At 37.3% G+C, this 26,440-nt stretch overlaps 1 protein-coding gene across 1 annotated transcript in view; it reads left to right on the forward strand.

The window, feature by feature from the left end:
- The window catches only part of INSC (INSC spindle orientation adaptor protein), a 136,840-nt gene extending 111,359 nt beyond the window's left edge, over nucleotides 1-25,481 (forward strand). Inside the window, exons 9-14 of the mRNA XM_061999662.1 lie at nucleotides 5,812-5,983; nucleotides 9,779-9,957; nucleotides 20,102-20,168; nucleotides 22,550-22,705; nucleotides 23,347-23,423; nucleotides 25,353-25,481. Coding sequence (XP_061855646.1) covers nucleotides 5,812-5,983; nucleotides 9,779-9,957; nucleotides 20,102-20,168; nucleotides 22,550-22,705; nucleotides 23,347-23,423; nucleotides 25,353-25,481 — 780 coding nt within the window. The remainder of the gene's footprint in view (nucleotides 1-5,811; nucleotides 5,984-9,778; nucleotides 9,958-20,101; nucleotides 20,169-22,549; nucleotides 22,706-23,346; nucleotides 23,424-25,352) is intronic.
- Nucleotides 25,482-26,440: the final 959 nt, after the last annotated feature.

Here is a 26,440-nt window from a genome sequence, read left to right on the forward strand (position 1 = left end):
TGACTTCTACATAATTACAAGTGAATTCCTTTTCAGTATCATCTCCACCTACCCTTTTTCTTCACCTACTCTGCACCTATCCTGTAGAATTGTAGGAATGTAAGTAGATGAGGAAAGTTGAATCATAGAATCATAGAATGGTAGGGGTTGGAAGGGACCTCTAGAGATCATCTAGTCCAACCCCCGTGCTAAAGCAGGTTTCCCTAGATCAGGTCACAGGGTAATGTGTCCAGATAGGCTTTGAAAACCTCCATGGAAGGAGACTCCACATTCTCCCTGGGTGGCCTGTGCTAGGGCTCCCTCACCCTCACAGTGAAATATTTTTTTGTATAACTGGAACTTTTCGTGTTCCAGCTTTTGTTCATTAGCCCTTGTCCTGTCACTACAGAAGAAAAAGTACTGCCCCATCATTGTGACATACACCTTATAAATACTTGTAAATACTAATGAGTTCCTCCCTCAATCTCCTCTAGGCTGAACAATCCCTTGTATCCTTGGGTGGTTCACCTATGTTTGGAGAGGGTAGTTAGAAGCAATGTAAGCTGTGATTTATAAGAGTGGGACCATGTGAGCTACTAGGCTAATAGTAATGCAGTTCCTGGTTTCTCTTATCAGCTACAGAAATAATACTTTAAAAGACTGTCTTACTGTTCATATCAGTCCTCAAAACTGAGGGAGTTCAAAGCCAGTTTTTCCTTTACCCTTGAAGTGAAAATAAGAGAGAAGTCCAGATCTGATCTTTCTGATTTGTTCATCCATTCTCTAAAATGACTTATTCTCTATTACCTCTTTGACAACCAGTTGTACTTTTTGCCTGCAATAAGCCTAGAGCATCTCTGAGCATCACAGAACAGGCTCTGAGGTGCCTGCTTGACTGCTTTCCCTAGGTTTAGTAAGGAGAAAATGTTTACATACTATTTATACTTTAACTCCAGTCAACCCAAAGTAAGCACCTCATTTCATTTTGCTCTGCAGTTTGTTTCTTCCTGCAGCATGGCTGCAAGGTTACTACTTAGATAGTACCACACTTAATGCATCCTTCTAGCTGTTAGACAACTGTCATATTTTTGATTTTTTTTTCAGAAGGTTGAGACTTCTTTATTTCCACAACATATAACAATATTTCTCATATAGATCAGACCATTTTCATACTGCCACTTGATGTCTAAACACAATGAAGAAAAAATACCTCTTCATTGACCACATCTGAAAGAGGCAAGTTTAAGAGAAACTTTAAGTTGCCATAAACCAAAGCATTCACTCATAGCCAGTTTAGATGCAAGCTAAGGTTATTGCCAGCAGTTTCAAACTACTGAGTTGAGAACCACTCAACCTTTTTTCAGCCCCACGCTATTCAGTGAAGCATACAGTAGGGCTTATAAATTAGGTATCTAATGTTGTACAGCAGTAGTTACAAAAATTATTGGAGTTTTGTTCATTGGTCACTGCTGCTGCTATTGAATTCCTGCGGTAGCTTTGATTACCTGAAATTGTATTTGTGGGCACTTTAATGCCATCACTCTATTACTGTATCATCTCTCTTTAAAAATAGTTGACCAAATCTTCATCTGGTATAAATCTGCTCAGTTCTCAGTTAGTGGAAGTAAGAGAGTTTTGTCTGCAGAGCGGTTAGCAGGACAACCATTCAGATATGAAAGATCATTGTGTGCAAGGTAGAATACTTTTGTCCTTTTCCTTTCCTTCCTTTCAGTGCAGAAATTAAGACTTGTAGGTCTTCTACCAGTGAAGAATAAGTTATAGAAGTTGACATAGGATATGCCTCAGCCTTGATCATCAGGAATTCGTTTCATGAATAATAAGTCATCCAAATGACAGTATATGGATTCTGCTGGATGACATTTTCAATAGAGTTGAAGAATAGTGACTTCCTGGTTCATGTGATGGTCTGGGGAGAGAAGGAGATTGTGCTCAAAGAGTCGTGAGCAACAGATTAAAACATTTTCTGAATATTATAATGTTTTTCCTTCCATCTTTCCTTCTTTATCTCCCTCTTCCTCATCCCATATATTTTAATGTGTTTGAGGTTTTATTCAACTATACACTTTTTATTCAGTCTGCTAATGTTCATGCCTTCACTTATATAGTTAATATGTACAAATACTTGTTAAAAGTAACCCACACATTTTCGTCTTACTTAGCTTCAAGTTGTAGGGGCTAATACAGAGCATATGTGAAAGGATAAAACAGACACAACTCTGATCTGTCAGTTCTTGCCTGTTTGATGTAGCCTCTGTGTTTGAAATTCTCCTCCACCCTCCTATGAAGGTTAAGACAGTGTTTAGGAGGTGATCCACACCCCGTTGTAAGCTGGTAGTGTTATCCATGGATTTAACAATGGGAAATGATCTGATAGCCTGTAAGACTTTCTAATCTCAGCAAGCTGACTTGGGCAATCACTTTAGAGAACATGAAAAACAAACTTTGATAAAGTTTACCAATATGTAGGGGTCATATGAATGTTAAAAGTGGGTAAAGAGACAGTCATAGTATGAGAAAAGGCTTTCATCATCATTTTATGCCAATGAAAACAGGCATTATTATAAAGAAGACAACGGGTCTTGATTTCCAGAATGGTGTGGAAAGCTTACCTTGAATATCCTCATGGAAAACAGAGAGTTAGACTGTTGTTGCATGTAATATTTCAAACCATGAAGTTGTTAGTGCATTTAATCCAAAGTTCTGTATTGGTATTCTTAACAGGTGCCTGGCTTTATTTAATATTTTTGGGAGGAAGAACAGATATGCTGAAGAAAGTAAAAGGTTGTCCCAGAATTCATTCATTCCTGTTGCAGAGAAAAGCAATTACTTCCTTTTGGAAGACTTGATCTATGCAGTAAAGTGATCACACATTTATTTTGTCACTTGGATTTTCTGTAACAGGGCTATGCTAGGATGTGAGTTCCTGGTATTTTTCCAGTTATCAATATTGAAATATTAGTGATCAAGCATTTACTGAACACCATTCCTCAAATGCAGGGTCTCCACAGCATCTTGTTGCATTCATGGAATTCATTTGTTTGCATTATCTGGCTAACTGGTTCTTTTGTATTGCCAAGGTGATGAACAGATTTGACATTTAGCTGATTACTTCATCAAAATTAAAAAGAAAACAGGGCAACCATCCAAAGTTCCTTTCAGTGTGAAAGCTAATTATAAAAATGCTTTGAGCAGCAATTTCTTTTTGGATGTTAAAGTGCTTTTATTAGATTGTTCCCCTGTCATTTTAAAATTTATTGCTAGACACTTATAAATGGGGTTGCCTGCCGAAGTAGAATTATTTTATTTTCTATATTTAAGATGGGAGACAAATGTTGTATTTGAGACTGAATTTGTTTATATTTTACATCATTCTGAATAGAAAGAAGAATAACTAGTGCTGGCTTTCATGGATCCAAAATATGTATTTTATACATACATATATCCACTTCTATTTACAATTCAGCAACTCCCAACTTCCAAAAACAATTACTTGGCAAATAAAAAAATCAAGCATGTAATTCAAAAGTTGAGTACAGCCATGTATTGTTAGAAGCTTGTATTTTGTGTTGTATATTTACACAATCAGTGGTGACTGAAAAATCTAATCATGTGCTTGTACCTGTCCTTCATAAGCCGCTGCATGTTCTCAAACAGCATAAAAGTACTCTAAAGTTATTTTGTGGAGATCATTGAGTAAGAGTTGGTGAAGTGAATTTTAACCACTAAATTTAGACCTGAACAGTGCTGTATTCTGTTACCAGATCTTAGAAGTTCCTTGTGAAGTATTTTTTGAATGCTTTGGAATATATTTAACTTTTTATTCTGACTGCTGTTATTAGCATCCTTTGGACCCCAGACAAGGTGTGATCTAGGGAGATTTCAAGGTGACAAAGTTGGGGGTGTTTGCATATGATATTGTCTAGCACACTTTGGCTTCTAAATCATCCTGTGAGGACATATATTAATTCTTGACACTGAAATCTATTAATATACCTTGAAGCCAAGTGAATTATGTGAATCTGGTGTTTCAAGCTGTAGAATTCTGCCATAACTAGGGGGAAATATTTTGCTCTAGGTAGATTAATGTTGAAAGCTTGTCAAGAAAAAGTTTAATGTTGAAAATTTATTCTTCCTCTTCTTGCTAGTACTTGAGTTTCTATACTAAATCCCATTTGTAATCTGAGGAAAAATAGATATATAATTTCTTTTGTATTTATCTGTGTTATTAGAGTTACAGTGATGTAGTCTATTGCCTATTAAAAAGTGCATTCCAATGAATGATCATCCAGAGGGTAATTTTTACTCACGTCAATCTGAGAGCTTTTCTCATAAAACAGAGTAACTGCCAGTGCTTATCTAATACTTTAATTCATGCCCATTGCAGGAAGCAATTAAGATAACTCAACATTCTGTATTAATAAATAACAAAAAAGAGAATAAGAGATTTGCTAAATACCCTTTGTGGAGATAACAGATGAGACTTAATATGCATGTACTGAGGAAGCTTTGGATAGACAGGAAATGCATTCTGAACAACAGACCTCAGAAAGAGTGTACAAAACAAATATGGGGTGGTTGTTTTTTTTAATTTGACTCCGAAGTTTTTTTCAGTGTTGAGCACTAGGAAGTGATAACTCCTCTTTGTATCCATAAAATGTCTATGCAATATACAAAGCAATTGACCCCACAGTTTTTCAGAACTTCAAATAACAAATAAAGTCCATTTTTAAAACAGTTAGTGAAGTTTGTAACAGCTCTGATCACTGATTCTAGTATTTGTAAACTGTCTCTGTAGTTACACTATTTTTATTCATGTAAAGATTTTAATTAGCGAATTTGTGTGAATTTGACGTAAGCATGTTCATAATTAATTACATAAATCTTCATGCTTTGTCCTTTCTAAGCACATCTATCTACCTGCTTGACAATGTGATGAATTATTCAGGGTAGATTAAATAAGGGAGAAACATAGTCCTGTTAAAAGTTCACAAATTATATCCTTGTCTGCAGAGAACCTTTCTTTGCTGTCTTTGGTTGTTAATAGATGATAGGTTTCTGCAGTTTAAGCTGTCCTGTGGCTATGCTGTTGCAAGCTTTCATGATGTCAATGGCTCTCCTATAATTTAGAGCAAGGTGTGCATACATGATGTGTGTGCCTAAACTATGTAAGGAATGACTTCAGAACACTTAAGACACTCTAAAAGCATGAGCTTGTGTATATTTTATTAATTTCTCTGTTCCAAATAAGCATGGCATATACAGGAGTAGCTTTAATGTGAGAGCTATACAAGCTCATCAGGGGCAGTTTGGCCGGGGTCTCTCCTTAGTAGTATCTTTTGATCCCATATTGGCTTTGTAAGAAAATCAGAAAAAAGTGTCAAAAAATACATCTGTGAAGAACTTGCTGCATACTCAGGCCTTGAGTTTCTCAGTGGGACACACTCAGACAAGAGCTTAAATGAGTCTGTGGCACAGTAGTGTTTAGCATTTTCTTATTAGAGCTTATCTTTTGATTAATGTTTAACTTGAGACATCTGTCAGAAAAGACTCATCTATCTGACCAAAATCAATTCTGCAGAAACATTAACGGAAGAGGAAATGCAAGATGTTTTCCCAGTCAACAAACTTTTATGCTGAACTCATTTATATTTACTAAATTGAAAGTTCTTATTTTATGAATGCCACCAGTTTTAGGCCTTTAAAAAATTAACTCAGTAGTTTAGCCACAACGAAAAGAGAACTGTAAACTCATCTTTGGTTGCAAAAATATTTTCTGGAGTATTTCTAACCTATATGTTTTGTTTTCCATAGGTTGATGGGATACTGTGCCTGGCAGACATTCTTACTGATAACAGCCATTCTGAAGCTACTCATGCAGAAGCAGCAGCAGTGATTGCACAGATCACATCTCCACATCTCACATTCACTCAGCATCTCAGCAGCTTTCTTGAAAATATGGAAGAAATTGTAACAGCACTTGTCAGTAAGTTCTTCGCAGAATTTCTGAGTCATAGAATCATAGAATGGTAGGGATTGGAAGGGATCTTTAGAGATCATCCAGTCCAACTCCCTGCAGAAGCAGGTTCACCTAGATCAGGTCACAAAGGAACATGTCCAGGTGGGTTTTGAAAACCTCCAGAGAAGGAGACTCCACAATCCCTCTGGGCAGCCTGTGCCAGGACTCACTCATCCTAATAGTTTTTTTGTATGTTTAAATGAAAATTTTGTGTTGCAGCTTGATCCTGTTACCCCTTGTCCTGTCACTAAATACAACAGAAAAAAAATGATGCCCCAACCTCCTGCCATCCAACATTTATATACTTGTAAATATTAATGAGATCCCCCTGAAGTCTTCTCTTATCCAGACTAAACAACCCCAGTTTCTTCTTATATTTAAATGAAACTTTTTGTGTTCCAGCTTCATCCCATTACCCCTTGTCCTGCTGCTAGCTACTATAGAAAAAAGCGATGCCCCAGCCTCCCGACACCTACCATTTAGATATTTTATATTAATTAATTATTAATTATTAACTATTAATTAAATAATTAATATATTGTAAATATTAATAAGATCTCCCCTCAGTCTCCTCTTCTCCAGACTAAACAGCCCCAGTTCCCACAGTCTTTTCTCATATGAAAGATGTTCCATTCCCCTGATCATCTTGGTGGACCCTGCGCTGGACCCTCTTTCCCTCTTGAGCTGAGAAGCCCAGAACTGGACACAGTACTCCAGATGAGGCCTCACCAGGGCAGAGTAGAGAGGGAGAAGAACCTCCCTTGACCTGCTGACCACACTCTTCTTGATGCATCCCAGGATGCCATTGGCCTTCTTGGCCACGAGGGCACATTGCTGGCTCATGGTTAGCTTATTATCAATCAGGATTCCCAGGTCTCCCTGCAGAGCTGCTCTTCAGCAGGTCGACCCCCAGCCCGTACTGGTGCAGGGGGTTGCCCCTTCCCAGATGCAGGACTCTGCACTTGTCCTTGTTGAACCTCATGAGGTTCCTCTCTGCCCAACTCTCAAGCTGGTTGAGATCCCACTGAATGGCAGCACAGCCTCTGGGGAATCAGTCAGTCCTCCCAGTTTGGTGTCATCAGGGAACTTGCTGAGGGTACACTCTGTCCCCTCTGCTAGGATGTTGATGAAGATATTGATTCTTCATGTATCCCAGAATGTCATTGGCCTTGTTGGCCATGAGGGCACATTGCTGGCTCATGGTTAGTATATTATCAACCAGGAATCTTTCCATTTAAAATAACAGGTTGGAGTAGGACTCTCTTTCATTAGAAATAATCCCTAAATAATTTAAATAATCCTTAATATAATATAATAATAATACAAATAATCCCCAAATGATTGCTATTTATTTCCTTAACAGGTAAAAAAACTCAGTCATTTTTCTGAATCAAAGCATTCTGCAATCACATAATATTTTTTACTCTAGTCCATATTTGAATAGAATTTATGCATATTTTTCAAAAGACTATCCATGTGAAATTCTACCATAACAACCACAGGAAAGTCCCATCAAAGTATCCTCTTGGCCCATGTTTGCCTCTCAAAGAGTGGTTTCTAATAGTTCCAAACTTTTATGTTACGTTTTCTAAAATTGCTAGAACTCAAGCTCACCACCATATCTGCATTTGTATGATACTTCAGAAAAAAAGTACAGTATAGTATAATCTATGGCCGTTGTTACAAGAAAATAAAATATCTGTCTCTTTTGTCTAGGCCTCTGATCTATGATAAAATAGGGCAAAGGTAACAAGATTTTCCTTAACCTAGGTCAATGAGCTGATATTTCTTACCAGTTTCTAAAGAGAGGAATCTCTTATTTCTGACACTGTGCTCCATCCCTATCAAATATCAGCAGCTTTCAGTCAATTGTCCTCTTCTTCTCTCTCATCTGGAAATTCGGTTTCTCAGAGCTTCATGTCAAAAAGTGCAATTTGAAGTATCTAGTTTTATTTCTTATGTATAACAGATCAATACATCTGGACATTTCTCTACCGAGCCCAATGGTTAAACTAAACCAGTTCGGTTTTCATGCACAGTTTTGTTTTGTTTTTTAACAGAATCAAAAAAGAGACTGTAGTAGTGCCAGTACTAGAGGATTCTATAATATCTGAAATGTATGTAGACATTCTTCAGTATGCCCAAACAGAACTAATGCTGCAGAAATCAAGAAAATAATTTATTCCTCAACAACAAATAGTGAAGGTTCTGCCTTGAAATTGCCCTGAATCCAGTGGATGGAATTAACTTCTGCTGAGCTTGGTTCTGTTGTAACTAGACTGCTAGAGGCATCTGATAAGACTTATTTAAGATGATTTTCCAGCTGTTACAGTCTACTGCAGTCCATAGATAGTCTGAACAGCCTATCCAGCAGTTACTAGAAGTGGAACATTTCCCCGGTTATCACTGTTTAAGTTCCACGGGAAATTCAGTAGCATAAACTCTGCCCAAGAAATGTAAGCATTAAAAATAGAATATGTATGACTTTGTAAGAGCCCTGTCAGTAATCATACACCAGTTTTGTTATAATATTTATAACTCAATAATTGAATTACTGTAATATGCTTAATTTTTAAACCATGCTGAAATCCAGTTACCAGGTGATTCAGTTCTTAGTTAAAATATATGTGTGCAAAGAACTAAAAGGTAGCTATACTTTCAAGACTGATTGTTGAAGCTGGAAAAAATACATGATCTTTGACTATGGAGAAATACTTTTAGAGATAGGCAACTGTGGTAGTTTGAGCCTGGCTGGATGCCAGGTGCCCACCACACCGCTTTATCCCCCACCTCCTCAGCAAGCCAGGGAAGGGGAGAAAATAAGATGGGAGTCTCGTGGGTTGAGATAAAAGCAGTTTAATAAATAAGCAGCAAAGCCGCGCACGCAGGAAGCAAAGCAGAAGCAGATAAAGCTGTTACTCTCTACTTCCCATCAGCAGCGATGTCCGGCCACCTCCCGAGAAGCAGGGCTTCAGTACGCGTAGCTGTTGCTTTGGGAAGGCCAGAAATGAATCTCGCCTCCCCTTCCTGCTCCTCTCCCCCAGTTTATATTACTGAGCTGACGTCATATGGTATGGAATATCTCCTTGGTCAGCCTGGGTCAGCTGTCCTGGCCATAGTCCCTCCCAAGATCATGCCCACTCACAGCTATTGGTGAAGGTGGGGGAAGGAATGCTGGAGGGACAGCCCTGATGTTGTGCAAGCGGTAGTCATAATATTGATATCAACAGTAAGCACAACACTGCAAGAGCTGCTGTGGAAAATCACTATCGTCCCAGACCCACTACAGCAACATTTGCCTGTATATTGTTCTAAAGAATAGGATATATAGCAGAATAATTCTCTTATGGATCAGCTGCAGTTAGCTTTCTGCCTCTTGCGTTTCATATTGTTTAGTTATATCAAGCTTTATGTCAAAAACATTTAGTGGTATACTTGGTAGACCATCTCATTAGTTAGAGGAATATTAGGAACATTTGATGTCTAGGTTCATATTTACCATCTTCCCCTGACTTTGTAGCACAAATGAAGGTGCCTAATGTTCATGTCACTTTTAAAGCACTCTTATCATGTATCATATAATGTAACTAACAAAATTAAGATGATTTTCTTCTGTTATTTTATCTTGATTATGACCTTCGTCTTAGATACTAGGATTTGCCAATGCAAGTTGCAGATGCTTAAATATTGCTTTGAAACATTTAACCATGTTTTTTACAATGAAGGAATGACTTTTATTCAACTTATTTTCTACATTCCTAGAACTGTGCCAAGAAGCCTCATCTGGTGAGGTTTTCCTGCTGGCTTCAGCAGCTCTCGCCAATATTACCTTTTTTGATACCATGGCTTGTGAAATATTGCTTCAGTTGAATGCAATGAAGATTCTTCTAGCAGCATGTTCAGACAAACACATAGTGGATACGCCATATTCCCGAGATCAGGTGCGTAGTTTCTCAGCAAGATGCCATCTGAGCACATTTGTGTAAAAGTCAGTAGGTTTCAGATGTATATCTACATTGCTTTCATGTCTTCTGTTCTTGGTTCTTTTCAATATATGTCTCTTTACCTGCTTCTGTTCTTTTTTATTACGAGCACTATGAAATATGACAGCTTTTAATGTGAAGAATAAGAGCAAGGTTCCATATTTCTAACATACTGGAATATGTTTTTTCCCATCTTTGGAGATATTAAAAACTTCACTGAAGAGAGCTGTAAGTCAAATAAGATATATACAGAGACTGCAGCCTAAATATACAATTGTCCGTTCAAAGATGAATTAGCTCCAAAAGCTGAACAAGGATCTGATTCTCAGCCCATTGACGTCGGTGAGCTTTGGATCAAGTTCTAACTGCGTGGTAGAGGGTTTGCAAGTTTTACTGGCAAAAACCGCTGATGTACTTTTGCATTTCCCTTTCTTATTCACCTTTTTTTTTTACTCAAGAGGCACTGAAACTTAAAGGTCTGTGCTTATGTACAAATGAAGGCAGAGCAAATTCTTTTGTTCACTTTGGTTACTGCCATGCAATGGGATGTTGCTGAGGCAATGTTTGACTTCTCAGTGATTAATGTTGCTTCAGCAGAAACAAGTATGAGGTTTGAGGTTTTCAGTAGTTATTACTAAAGGATGGAGGTTTCTATTCAGTTCTATTAACATACTTCTTTTTATGAGACATTTTGAATATAACTAAAAGTCTGTCATTCAGGCCTCACAAGCCCATTCCCTTCCTACCTCTGAAGCAGCCAAAAGATGACTTATGCTGTTCTTGGGATCTGCTTTGCCACAGGAAGCTGTGTACCCTTCAACACCAGCCAGGCCATGGAAATCAAGGCACAAAGGCCCGTAGAAACTCATTATTTGTGTTCCAGAGGGATTACTAGGGCTCCTTTAGTTTATATTAATTGCACTCAGTAATTTTCCATCTCAGGAGTGTTTATCAAGAGATGAAGTTAAGCGATAATTATCATACTGCTTTTTGGGCAAAGTCAAGGACATCAGCTGTGATGTTTGATATGGCAGTATCTTACTATTACATATGTACAATTCTTTACTTTCTTATTTTATTCCTCCTGTATACTCTAATAGTTTTGACTTCATTAACTTCCTTTACTTATGCCCTCATCTCGATTCTGCTGTCAGCTGTGAGTTTGCCATTTGCTCTGTGGGTAGCATAGCAAGCCCTTTCACTGTATGAAGAAGGCAGATATTTAAAGAAATATGTATTACTTTATTTGGTAACAGAGTAGTTTCAGGCCTTTTGCAGCTTGCAGGACATCTCATTAAGCTAGCGGAAGAGAGAACTTGATGGCTACCATCCAAGAACTGAGGAGATTTCAGCCCAGATAACCCCTTCCATTCCTTCTTGGAATGAAAAACTAGATCAGAAAGGTTTGATGTGTTTTGTGGCATGCTGCAGTAGGTTTCTAAGCCAATGCTATTATATTCTGCAGCAACAGGGACTGGAAAATCCTACTTTGCATTGTCCTGTTACTAAGACTCTGTTCAGGTAGAATCTGAGTGCTGATCATCTTGTCTTTAAGAGCTGTTGGTTAGCTAACTGCTAACCAAGCAGTTTTGGTAATGCAATAGCCTTTAGAGAAATGTTCCTTTGAATTCCTGAACAAATGTGTGTTTGTGTAGACTGCACATCTTTCAGAAGGCTTGTTACCTCAGTGTTATATTTACAAGTGGGGAGAATGTCTGCCAAATATGAAAGTTTTATGGAATATTTTGCTTTTTAATTTGCTCTGTCCCTCACTAAAAGAGGAAAACACACTTAGCTGGAGAGATAAAAACCCAGTACAATACTGAATTTTATAAAGGTATTCTAAATTTCCATTTTGGCTTTTGATATATATACTTTAATTCCATTTTGGTTATATAATATAGTTACTAACTTTTTTACTAACAAAATTCTTGGTACAAGAGTGATAATTTCCAGATATCTTCGCCTCTAGTTTTGGGTCAAAGTGGGTATGAATAAGTCGTGTTATTTTTTGCAATGTAGATTTTTTTTGTATATCAGATTTTTTACTTTGAAAGATCATCAAAATAGCCTTTCAGAAGGGTTCATGCTTAAATTCAGCAATATAATGGATACAGTCAGATGTCTTAATGAATTTTAAACACTGTCAGTAGGAGGGTTTAGTCAAAACCCTCACTATTCAAGGCCTTTTTGTTTTTAAGCATCATTTTGGACCCTACTTAAAAAAATTAAAATCTATATGCTTGTGCATAGTATGTTTATGTATAAAAAAAAATTTCTCTCTGCATTCCCACTTGTCTCTTCAGTGTTGCTAGTATTCTCACCTTACCTGTGAAGTTGTGGAGGTGGAGTCTAACAGCTTTTGATCTTCTGTTATTCAGGCAAAGAATTAATGTACAGTGAACACATCGATCCTAAAGCGGTTATTTCTAAGTCTAGAATCAGTGAATTATGTTTAAAAACAGTTTGAGGTGGAGAAAGGCTTTGGAAGAACAAAAAGGAAATGGTTGCTGGGTTTTTTCTCTGCTAATTTCTTTCCTGTTTTCTTCATGTTTGGGAGATGCTGCAAATTGAAGCTGAGATCTTCTGTCTCACTTAAGGTTTAAAACCCTTGATATTGTCCTTCCTCATCCTTTTCTCAGTTCTTCCATTTTTTTTCCAAGGCAGTTGAGTTTTTCTTTTGTTGCCTTTGCCCCCTTTTTTCTCTTACACGGGAGATCTTGGGGTCAAAAGGGCAGACAAGACAGATATCACTTCAACATAAAGAAGTTTTGATTTTTAAGTGTTGCCTAACATCCAGTGAAAGACTCTGAGAGCAATATTTTTAACGAGAAGAATATTAATAGTTGTTTTAGACTTCTTTTGAAAATCCCTGCCTGGATGGGCAGTACTACTTCTCAATCTGAGTTTCTTGAATACTGGGGAATTTATTACTCCGTGACTATTGCTTTTTGTTTCTGCTTGTTGTCATGAAGACTGTGAGATTTGTTACTCGATTTTGTTAAATTGCTGTCCATATTTTTCTATCTATATACAAGTTGGTATGGTCTAACAAGATCAAGGAGCTTAAAGTAGGTTCCCATCTTCCTTACATCTGACACAAAGTATTAGACAAAATCATTGCTGATCAGGGGGAAGGCAATTGATAGAGTCCTTGTTTATGCTTTTTAAAGCTCTCTTGTAGCAAAAGAAGTATGGAAGGGGGAGCTCCCTCTCCCGGTTGTATCAGAGGAGGAACACTTCCACTGCTGAGCTGTCAGCTGATCTTTCTCAGAGAAGAAATGAATGTGGTACTCGGGGACATGATCACCTATGGCATGTAACATACGCAGACAGTGGCAGGTTTATAAGCAAAGCTTGGTGGTCTGTCTCTATCAGGTCTGACTTAGTAGACCTAAGCTTCCTGTCTAGTTCTTAAAAATTGTTTTCAAGTCAGCTGCAAGTAACATTTAACAATCCCAAGTGGTTCAACTGAATCCTTTCTGCAGTTCGACACACTTCTGTAGATTTTATGTTCTGTGGGTAAAAATGTTAACACAAAGCCTCTAAATAAAGACAACTAGGTTGAAAAGGGTGTCTGCACAGTTTTCTCACACAGGTCTCCATTAAAATCCAGCTCTGATGTTAGTATAATGATAACTAGATGTGCAGTTGGAATTACCTTCCCTCTCTGTGAACTGTGGTTGGTAAACTATTCACTAAAATTGTGTGGTCCTTTCCAGTATTGATGAGGTCACACTGAGAAAACATGTTTTCAACTAATATGGCTAGAAAGAGAGGTAATAAATTACATAATTATTCCAAGAAACTTAAGAAATTAAACAAAACAGCTGGTAACAGATACGAAAATGAAAACTGAGCCAAAAGTCACATGACTGTATAGGAACTTTAACCATGCCATTATATCATTGATATGCTACTTAGTTTTCTGTAATTGCTTCCTTGATGTCCTTTCTTTCCTTTTAACTGGTTATCTTTGTCTTTGCATATACACTTAATACAAAACTGTTAAGTAACAGTATTAACTGATATTATGTGGTCAATGTTATGGATTGTTACATTTCAGGTCTCCAACACTGACCCTCTGTCTTAAACACTAAATTTTTTTTTTGAGGCAAAATACTTAGCTTTGTGTGGTGAGGTTTTTATTTCTGGCATCAATTCATATTGCTGCTGTTCTGATTTGGAAGAAGCAATTTAACTTCTCTGCATTTTTGTTTAATCATCTGTAAAGTTGGGCAGATATTGCACTAAGTGTAAAGTCTCTCTACAGGAAACATGCTATGTCAGCACAATTCATTGCAGTTTTTATTTTCTGCCCTTGCCTGCCAGGTTCACAGTACAATCAGGCTGGTGTTGGTCTGTTTACTGCAGAAACTATAAATGAGAGATTTTGCTGCAGGCTGTGCCAATCATAAAGCTGTAAGTCAGAGATGGTTATGTATGCAATTTGCTGCGTTTGTTACCTTTTTGTCTTCAGTGCTTCAGGAAATGTCAGGGCAGATTTCAAGCACCCTTGGAGTTTTGCCACTGATGTTTTTTTTATAAAAGAGAATCACTGCCTAGGTGAAGATTATGATTTCAGTCTTGGTTCTGAGCAGATGAGCTCATAAAGTGTTTCTATAGATTAGTTTCTTGTTTCTTTTTTTTCTCCTGAAGTAGAAAATTATTACCTCCTAGGATAGGCACCAGAAATGACTTCCTGACCACTCTGCTTGAATTACTGATAGTTGAACTAGTTCTCTGCACTTTCTGACTCCTTTAAAATGGGAATAATTAGGTTTCCTCTCATTCTGGTTCCAGTTAGACTAGCTAGACAAACAAAGTTGTTTCTCACAACTGTGCATTGGCTTAGACCAAATTGTGCACTGCACTATGGAGACCAGATCTTTTAGATGTCTTCTATTCATTGAGGCAGGTTCAAATTGTAAGCAGTTTTAGAATACCATGAAAGAAGTCTGAGGGATTATTATTCCTTACCTACCTCTCCCAGATTTTCCTCTGAAAGACAGAAAACTGTGGCCTCAGAAGTGAGGGAGGAGACACACTCTAGCTCCTTCACTATTTGAGTCGTATTACTGGTTTATGGGACAAACCCATTCACTGTATAACTTATGCAGGGTGAGTCTCCTACGTGTGTCTATTCCTTAGCTAGATTAATCAGCGATATGAAGTATCTAAAAATTTAATAGAGACATCCTTCAGCCCAAAGGGCAAGATTCCTTTAGTCCTAGTTTCTGTTTCTCTGCCTCAGCATTCCAAGATTGTAGTTCCCTGACAGTCTCAGAGTAGCCCTAGACTTCATAAGCAGATCCTGTCTCTAATCACTGTAAATCAGGTCACAGAAAGATCAACTGATCTGCTTATCTAGATATATTTGTTTCTTTCTTTTCAGGAAAAAGTTTGAATTCCCAACCACAAAAGTAGCTATCAGAAGCAATGGGAATTAAGTTTTCTATCTTAAGCAATATAATGTCCCAGCGAAAATTTTTAGAGATTTCTTAGCAAAATTTTTTCTCCCAATAAGTGGTGTCCTGAAAAGTTTTTCTGCCTAGATTTGATGTAATGCCTTTTCTTGACCCCTGCTGTATGTGCTCTTTTGCTATCTCCCTGATGTTTGATCTTGAATCATGAAGTTCAAATGTTTTTAATTTGCACTCAGGAAAAAAAACTCCATCTTGCTTCTTATTAGTTGTCAGATGCCCCTTTGTGTCTAAAGATGGGTATCTGAAACTCTGCAGAGTTTGATTTATCATTATATCATTTATTTGAACGAATTACAAAATACTTTTATAATATGTAGAAAAATTAATTTTACTTAGTGATGAATCATCCTTAAAGGAGTAATTGACTAAGAGAATTAGTAATTCTATATTGATCTACTTTGCCACTCAATTAAATTGCTTGCTAATTCTCATTTTGAGCTCGTGTCTTTCTATTTGTGTTGGGATTGTCACTAAAAGCTTACTGAACTGTGTGTCATTATTATCAGTAAAGGTATATTAGCATCACATCTTTCACCTCTGTAGATAACTTTCCCTCCTCTGAGGTAGGTGACCCTCAAATGTGGAAGATATTAGCCTTTTAATAAGCTAAGGGAAAGCTGTAGCCACCAGGTTTATCAGAGTCCTGCTATAGAGAAGCAACTGTACTTTTTTATGGACCTAAATAACGGAGACCAGAGTGTAGGCTAGCCTGAGTTAGTCTATTGGAGAGCTCTGCTAGAATACACATATTGGATATGCATGGATCAAGACCTAGTGCCATTCAGGCGCTGAGGCAGGGAATTATGCTGGATGAGACCAGTTCTTGCAGTGTATGGTCTCTAAGACAGTTAACTGTAATCCTGCATTATGTTTGAGAATAGATGTGAGACCAGACGTTTCATTAAAAAAATCCACATATTATGAAGCAACTACTGTGATAATCTTGTCTTAATAGCACATTTGCACATCTAGGGTACTGGAATTTGTGGATGGCTTCAGCAGAGTATGACAGCACTGGCATACAATCAGAGTTCATGTGTCCTGTCTTCAGCTCTTTTTTTGTACTTCAAGCTGGCTACAAGGATTTTTGCATGACTTAGAAATCCCAAAAATGTGAAAATCAGAAACTGGCTCAGGTGCCAGACCTTTGTGATATTGGAGTGTAATTTTTTAGAAGAAATGTCTGAAACAAATAATGAAATTGATGTTAAATGTTACAATTGAACAGCAGAAATGCCATGTTAAGTATTTTCAAGCCTTTCAATTATTTCAAAAGAATTTAAATTCTGAAAGAGGTTTTACTATTTTTTTTTCCAGTAATTTTCATCGATTTTCTCGGTGGAAATCAGGCTTAGGCAGTCACTTTAATGTATACCTATTAGGGGGCTCCATGTCACCCCAATAAGATCTGAACTGTTTTGCTGATTCATCAGGACTTCACTGTTAGTTTTTAAAGACTGCCTAAGGCTTTACAAAATTTGGATCCAAAATATAGAAAAAGAGAAGATAAGGTAAAGACTCCACCGTGAGCTTATGTATCTACTGTTGCACACACAAAATAATCTACAATAGGAGAGATGCCACTGGAGAAATTCTGTTTGTGGTTTCTGAAAAAAAAAACAGTGCTCATGGAAGTGTTACTTTTCAAAGCAAATTGTGCCTATATTTAAGTTTATGTTTTCTTCTATAGAGTTTACTATTACTCTTCCTTCAACTTTGGTCTGTACTACAAAGGAAATTTTAGTGTAAGCTGCATGTATACTGAATTTTAAAATAGGTAAGCATTGGGAAAATATAGCATTTATAGCATTTTAGGAATGGCTGATCCCCCTGAAGGCTGTGCTGCCATTCAGCGGGATCTCGACTAGCTTGAGAGTTGGGCAGAGAGGAACCTAATGAGGTTCTACAAGGACAAGTGCAGAGTCCTGCATCTGGGAAGGGACAACCCCATGCACCAGTACAGGCTGGGGATTGACCTGCTGGAGAGCAGCTCTGCAGAGAGAGACCTGGGAGTCCTGATTGATAATAAACTAAATATGAGCCAGCAATGTGCCCTCGTGGCCAAGAAGGCCAATGGCATCCTGGGATGCATCAAGAAGAGTGTGGCCAGCAGGTCAAGGGAGGTTCTTCTCCCTCTCCACTCTTCCCTGGTGAGGCCTCATCTGGAGTCCTGTGTCCAGTTCTGGGCTCCTCAGCTCAAGAGGGACAGGGAAGTGCTGGAGAGAGTCCAGTGCAGGGCCACCAAGATGATCAGGGGAATGGAACATCTTTCATATGAGGAAAGGCTCAGATGAGATGAGGAGATTGAGGGGAGATCTTATTAACATTTATAAATATCTAAAGAGTGGGTGTCAGGAGGTTGGGACATCCCTTTTTTCTATAGTAGCTAGCAACAGGACAAGGGGTAATGGGATGAAGCTGGAACACAAAAAGTTCCACTTATATATAAGAAAAAACTATTTCATGGTGAGGGAGCCCTGGCACAGGCTGCCTAGAGGGGTTGTGGAGTCTCCTTCCTTGGAGGTCTTCAAGACCCACCTGGACATGTTCCTATGCGACCTGATCTAGTTGAACCTGCTTCTGCAGGGGGATTGGACTGGATGATCTCTAAAGGTCCCTTCCAACCCCTACCATTCTATATTTCTATGATTTAAAATCAACTCTTTATTCAGCTTGCCCATATGTGTTGACATTGAGCTATTTCATGTTACACTGTTTACATCACAGGAAAATGAGATTTTTGGAGGGGAAAGAAAAATCTATTTGGAGTGAGCTAATCCATAGTTTAACTGCCTTTCAAGACCTACCGAGACTTTAAAAGACCATACAGGTAAAATTTGATGGTTATTGATGATAAGGGTCTTTTATAAACCCTCTGGAAAAGGTTACATATAAACCCATTAGGTTAGTTTATAAATAAATTGCAAAATGTAGGGGGGCATATAACCAACACCAAAGATGTATAGATATAACCTGAAATAATTTTTGGTGTCAAAAGATTCACACAAAATATTCTTATGTATGAAAATACTTATTAGATAAAATAACTTGAAGCACTGGAATAATTGGCATGTATTCAAATTGTGGTTAATTGAATTCTTCATCTGTGACTTAGAAAGCCACATGGGGTACAGATTCTGCATAGAGGAAGCAATTTTCATTAACAGGATATAATTTAGAATGAGAAAACATATACACTCTGCCTGAAACACAGTTAATAATTAATATGGAAAAATACATAGACATATACTGAGGTACCATATTTCTACCTGTCACTCTGTAGAGTTTCAGCAACTCATTTGCATCCTAAGTAAGTATATTTATTCAGAGAGATGACACTGTAACACTACCTTCAAAAGTGGAAGACCTTTATGTCACAGCATTGAAAATGAGTCATCCTTGTTATTAAAAACACAAAGTGAGATCAGAATGGTGATTTGATCTCATGTCTACTCACATCTAAAAAGTTTGCTTGTTTGTGAACTGACACTGAATCTTTAAACAGTTGATAACCAGTTGTTGGGGTTTTTTTTGAGACATCACTTTTTCTCAACTAAAATAGATACAGTTAAAACCTGTTAAGAAAGGATATTATACTTTTTATTCTAATGTTCTATAACATTTCTGTTTGATTTCTCACACATGCTGTTAATATTGAGACATGCAGAAAGCAATTTATTTGAAGGATAAAATGATAAAGAATATCTTGCATGATGTATGAGAGGAAGTATATGATATCAATGAAGAATGAAGGGAAGAGATGATGGGAAGTTGACAGCTCCACATGATCCAGTCAATGGCGTGCTTCATCACTTTAAGCAAGCTGAGCTATACTTAATCTTGAGTAAAGTTAATACTGTTTTGGATAAGAAATTCTGTAAATCAGGATCTCAAAATGTGCTTCTGTTGATACAAAATCTAATCTTGGCCTCAGATCAGGAAACATGTAAAGACATACAAAGACATAAACATATAGAGAGATTTTTAAATCCAGCTCATTCTAGGACAATGCTTTGACGCACACACAGTTTGAATCTTCAATAAAATGGAAAAGGATTCTTTAAATACTCCCTTGAATCAAGGCTCAAAACCTCTTGCAAGGATTTCTCAGTGTTTCAGCTGAACCTTGGATCAGAAAGGTAGCCATAACCTAGTTATTCTGGATGTATCCCATGTCCTGGCCTTCTGCCTTCACTGTGAGCTCTTCCTGAGCTGAAATGTGACTACAGGATTATTTCGGCAAGCAGGATCTGGCTGGATTATTTGTGGGACTTCAAAGTTTTTTCAATTGATTGTGTTTTTATAAATTTTTGTCTTCATTTTTCTACCAATTGGAAGAAATCTGCCGCATAGATCTCTATATGACTATACTATCTGAGTACAGGAGCGTGAGAAAGAGAGGTTTTCCTTTTCTTGTCTGCATTTCAGTTAGCAACCATAAATAAGATAAAGACCCCTGAGAAATCACAAAAGTGGGAATAGACTGTTCAGCTACAAGAATTCTTTTAAATTTGATTTGATTTGCCACATTTCTGCCATATTACGTTTATAAGCCACTGTGTTATTTTACTGAGTTGTATGGCTGTACTTCATATTTCCTTCTCTTTTTATAACAGGTGGTAACAATATTGGCAAATATGTCTGTCTTGGACCGGTGTGCTTCAGAAATAATTCAAGGAAATGGTATGTATTTTAGATGAATTATATTCTGTATTTATTTGTGGAGAATGTGAGAAAGTAAGGGTTACAAGGTAAAGGAGAAAAGCTTCACTAATAATACTTCATTTTGCATCTTGTCTCTGTTGGATATTGCACATTGTGGCAGGGTGCAAGATGACTCCTTGGCATGGTTCTATGTAACTGAATGAATTACCACTGTTTTAGAAAACTTTGAATGTATGACCACGCTGCTGATCTCTGGGGGTGTGTGACTTACCTTTAGATACAAAGCAAGATATTAAAAAGTGTTTCAATAACCTTTATTCTGGTAGTTACGTTGTATAAGGTGGCAAGCCTTACATATTGCAGGAAGTCAACCAATACTAAGCTGTGCATACCTGCATTTTGTACCACTTTTTTTTTCACAGGTATTCAGAAGCAGCATAAATTTTGAAGCATTATGCTTTTTATTACTATGCAGAGGTTGCCAGATTTTTTCCACACTTCTTTAAATATCATGTTATAAGAAATTCATTATGCTGAAAAAACCTTGGGTGTTATAGGCCTACTAGAAGTCTGAGAAGTTGTAATAATAACTCTGTGGATGAGGATACAGAAAGATACAACTGCCTTATTAATACATCTACCATCAAATTTATGGCCAAATAATGCAGTGAGGGTGGGGAGAGTGATGGTGTTCTTTGTTTTGGTTTGATTTTTGTTGTTGATGGTGGTGTTGTCTTTTGTGTGAGATATTAAATTACAGTGAAACTTCATGTATGTTGCTTTTCCTATCCTAGGAATATCCCTTCTACATTTTTTAAATTAAGGTTTGGATAGGAATGGTTTGAGTTTGGATCCATTAGAATTTCACATATGGCTGATGGTAGTTGGGAGAAGGGGTGTCAGAGAACATCTACATAGAAATGGGTCTTGAAATACAATTGGCCCATTCCTGTATAATATTTGATTTGGATGCTACTTGCATTTCAGTGGAAAATTTGATCTCTGTGCACAAAGTATGACTGGCAAGGATTGGTTAAAATTAATGTGCTTAATGTGATCCATGTGTGCACAGAGGTAGTGTGCATTTGATGTCCTTGCTAAGGTGAATAGGCATTGTGGTTCGAGACCCTGTGGTATTTTAGCCCTGGCTGGGTGCCAGATGTCCACCAGATGATTCTATCACTCCCTTTCCTAAACTGGACAGGGGAGGGAGAAACCTGTCTCAGGCAAAACCACTACAGACTCAGTGACAATGTGGAGGTAAAATGGATCTGACTCACGTTGTTTGGTGTTTTTTGTGTAGTTTCTTTTTTTTTTCCTTCTTGAGTTTTATTTCTCTCTCTTTTTGTTATATTCCTTTTTGCTACAACTATTATATATTTTATTTCATTTTATTAAACTGTTTTTGACTCAACACATGAATTTTACTCTGTTTCTCATTCTCCTCCCTATCACACTGGGAGAGAAAGAGAGGTGAACGAGCAGCTGTATGGTGCTTGGTTCCTTCCTGGGATTAAACCATGGCAGTACTGAAGCAATTTAATCACAGATAAACAAAGTTTTACAATCTGCCTGACTTCTATGTCCCATACAGAAGACAGTGCAGTGAGGCAGAAGAGCAAGGCAGGTTAGTATGCTTGTTTCTTGTATGACCTCCCTGTTGCATGGGAGGGATCAGGCAGTCCCAGAGAGGTTGCTCAGGTCCACGTGGTGGTTCCAGGAGCTCCTGGTCTAAGATCCTTGTGTTCCTGCAGGTTTTAGAGGTGGTCCTGTACCTCTTGGTGCAGGCATGTTGAGTTTTCTTACCCAGAGTTTTTTCTAGAAACTCTTGGAAAGACCCTGACATTACCATGGACCCTTGTTGCCTATAATGGCTGACACTATGTCTTCTAAAGTGAAGAGTTGCACTGTAAATTTAGAGAGGCTGAATTTCATTTCCTTCATTAAAGCATTACCCATTCTAAAATAATGGCTTGAGATGGCAACTTTTAAGGGCTTCCTTAAAAATGCATAAACTTATAAAAAAGTTTTACTTTCCTTTATTTCAAAGCAAAACTTAATGTAGAGACCTGAAATATGTCACTGCAGGCTTTTAAGTTAGCAATTACCTTCAGAACAGTCAGAAGAAAATAAAGAATTGCATTTACTTCAGCTGAAATAAATCTAGAATTCCAACTTGTAGAGGAGTCAAGAAGTTGGAGGAAGGAAGAGTTAGGACATTTTCTAGTTCCAGAAGTTCTGTAGCTGATGGCCAAACTCAATCCACATTTCTTCATGCACTATTAGTGCAGTGATTGGTCTGTATTTACTTAACCTGCTTTTCCCACCTTTTTTTCCACCTTTTTTTTTTTTTTTGACTGAGTTTTTTGGGGATAGCAACTGCTTTTACATCCTTCTAGGTGTTCAACTGTTGATGGAAATGCTCTTTGAAAGATCATCTTCAGGAAATTCAGCAGAAGTTGCTGCTTGTGAGCGAGTCCAACAGAAATCTGCAGTTACACTGGCACGTCTCAGCCGAGATCCCGAAGTGGCAGATGCGGCCATAAAACTCAGCTGTAAGGATGTATCACTAGCTTAATGGCACAATGAAAAAGAGGGAGGAACTGCCAGCTATGGAGAAGCTCTTTTTTTAGCCTCACTTGTTACACTTTATGAAATAGGTTCCCTACACAATCTGTCCAAAGAATGACTGAGGAGATTGTGCTAAATGAAGCTCTGGCATATTTCCCAGGGGAACCTGAGGTGCAGGGTCCACTCAACACATAGCTGAGGCAAACTGTGCCAGCAGACCGTGCTGCCTCCTCCATTCCTTTATTTAAGCCCTTGTGCAGGAACTGTCAGTGGACAGAATGTTTAGACCCTTTCAGGTTCAGATGTGATAAATCTAACAGGAAGGAATATATTCTTTGGCTGGAGTTTTTTAAGGGCATGTGGGAGAATCAATAGGGAAGAAGTGGAGGTCACAGGTTCCATGCTGAAACAGCAATAAGGAGTAAAATGAATGCATTTGTTTGTTTATGCTTTAAAACTGTTGTGACTGCTCTGAACTGCATAGATCCATAGACAGTCCCTAAAATATTTGTGTATCATCTTTGCATTAGAGATCAAATGTGAAAGATCTGAAAAAAGTCCTCATCTCAAAATAAGGAGTTTGTTTTTCTAAATTATTTGTCCTGATACTGTTTTGTGCATTCAGGTATTCCTCGCCTAATTAAACTTTGCAGATCCCCAGCTGAAAGAAATAACAGCGATTCTGTCTTAGTGGCATGTCTGGTAGGTACATTTTCATCTTTCTTTCATGCTTATCCTGAAAAATGCAGAAAAAACAAGCCCTTTAGATTTCAAAATACATAAGTGTTGAAGGAATGTTTTAAATTTGTGCCAGTCTCCTTTTCCCCTTAAGCATAATTCTGTATAGTGTCAATTATTTATTTGCTGATTGAAGATTTAAGCACATAAGGAAAAATGGCTTCATCTTCACATTAATGAGCACTAAACAATTTCACTGGAACACTTCAGAATTTAAAGTTTTAGTAATTCTTAAATTCCATTCTCTGATGATGCCATGTTTGCTGAAAGGAGTCTTAAGTTCCAGGGGTAGCAGTCTTTGATCTGCACACACACATGTATGTAAATATTTATGTAAAGTGGCCAAATAGAGGAAAGGAGATTTCATTCTTTCACTACAGTCCATTTTTTTTCTGTTTGAGTGTCCAAGACAATATAGTCCCTGCCAAGGAGTGGCCAACAGAATGTTAACACTTTCTCTCTTTAGGAGAAAGATACCAGCTGTTGGCCCTGCACTACAGGGACTGGAACTCCAGCCAGCTGTTAGAATCGCATGATTCCACCTAGCATTCTGTGAAAGTGCTCTGAGGACATCCGTGATCTAGGATTAGGAGATAGATTTTGATGTATGGACACTGAAGATATTGTTTGGTGATGCTTTTTAGTGTAAAAGTAAAATTTTAAATGTAAAAGTAAAACTTGATTATTGCAGCTTTGATTAACAGCTAGCTTTGTACCAGCTTGTGAGAAGTTTTGTCTATTTAAGCAGGACTCATTCAGGATGAAGACAGTCTGTATGTGAGCATAAGAAATGTTGTGATTATTCTTCACACTCACTGAGAAGTTATGTAATTCTTGTATGGCTAGAGCAGAGGCCACAGAGTGATGGCAACAAAACAGACTATGATTTTTCTTTCTCATTGAAGTTGCTGCTGCTCATTCCTTGAATTTATGTCTATTGCTTGAGATGTTACCTGCCTGTCTGTCTCAGCAATTCTGTTCCTGATATTTTAGTAACTGCCTGATGACACTTCCTGATAAATACGTTACAAAAATATTGCCCTTGAGACATAGCTGTCACTAAAATCTGAAGGCTTGTACTGTTTGGTATTTTTAGCTTGGTTGTTTACTTTTTGTATAGTTTGAAGCAGGCAATTAACTCTTATGTTAGTGCTGCATTGACAAATGGCACAGAGATAAGCTGATCACAATTTTCTGACCTTATTAATAGAAGTAAGTTTGTTCTTGAGGAAAGCCAACCTGCTTTCCAGTGCATCTGTCATGTCAGTTTGCTAGAAAGTATGCAGTTGTATATTTTTCTCCAGTAAGAAAAACAAGTAACAGAAGGGAAGAGTTTATGAAGATAATAGTAACAATGTATTTTGTATTGCGCAGCCCTGATAATCAGAAAACCTGGCAGTTTTATGTGTTCCCAAACAGTTTGAAGTGTATGGCTTCCTTCTACTACACTAGTGTCTAGAAGATCTCTCTTATGGACATTGCATAAAAGTTTCAGTTGCAGATGTTTTCTGAATCAGATGGCTTATAGTTCTCATAAATAAGACAAAATATGAGAGGAGGGTTGAGATAAAAAGAGGCAATGTGAGATGTGCGACAGATCAGAGAGGTTTACAAGCAAAGTGCTCTGACTCTCATCTCTGCACTTTAACACCACACTATCCCTACTGCTCAGGTGTAAGATTAATGTGCTCGAAAGGAACTGTCATGTAGTAGTTGCATTTGAGGGGAGATTTGTCTAGCAGATGAAGATAGTAATGAGAAATTAGCTAGGTAGAAGAATTCATAGACCTGGAGTTTTGAGTTATGGCTATTATTTAGAGACAGTTACAATGGATTCTTTCAATGAAGACTTAGTCACACCTTAACAGTTTTACATTTGTTTTGTTTTTCTAGGCAGCTTTACGGAGACTAGCAGTTATGAGTCCTGATGGACTTGAAGATTCAGATTTTCAGCAGCTAGTAAAGCCCAGACTTGTGGATTCTTTCCTGCTATGCACAAATATGGAAGAGAGCTTTGTATAAATGTGAGCCAACAACCTTTGAAGAGTAATCAAGATGACAACTATACAATAAGATAATACATATACAATTTTATTTTGTCTTAATCCTATTGTTATTTATGGTTTATTTATTTAAAAACCATGAACATGTGGTTTGTAGGAGCAAAGAAACAGAATAAGCAAACTTATTTCAGTAGTTTGCAAAGTAAGTTTTTATTTTATTTTATTTTCCTGCCAAGATACATCAACAGACCTTATCACTGCAATCTAACAAAATGTTGTTGTCTTGTTTAGTACAGTTGAATCAAGGTAACGAAGCCAAGAATTTGGTGCTCAGATGTTAAATGCTTCTAATAATGTTTTATTGCTGATATTTTTTACAAATAGAACAGTTTGCATTTTTTTTTTAGAGAAATACTTTAATCTCATGCATTTGCTGCATTAGAAGAGAAATAATCCTTAAAGTTGCAAGTATATACTTTGAAATGAAAGTGATGTTACCGTCTGAGTCCACATCTTAACTGTTGTTAGTAGAATTATGAAAATAGTCACTGTGATTAGGTGAGAAAATTTTTTCAGAAAATGTTCATATACTCTCTGGGATGATGCTAGAGGACATTCTTACACTGCATAAAGATGCACTCCATTAGAGGATAAACACTTACAGACAACTCTCTTATTTACATTTACGGAAATCTCCTAAAGAAATTGAGAGAATTTTAGAAAAATCTTTATCAAATCAAGCACAAGTCATCAATATGGAGGTATGCACATAAGATTTAAAGTCCTTACACACTGATAATTTTCCAGGCCTTACAAGAACTGGAAGTGATCATGTCCAGACATGTTTTTAATATTCAAGCTACTACTTTTGTGAAAGGCTGTTCATGCATGCACTAAATAATCAAAACAGATAAATTAATTGTAACTTGAATTTCTGTTTTCCTGGTTTTCTAACTAGTGCTGTATTTCTAAAACTAT

The sequence above is a fragment of the Colius striatus genome, chromosome 7 (genome assembly GCF_028858725.1).
Source record: "Colius striatus isolate bColStr4 chromosome 7, bColStr4.1.hap1, whole genome shotgun sequence".
NCBI lineage: Eukaryota > Metazoa > Chordata > Aves > Coliiformes > Coliidae > Colius > Colius striatus.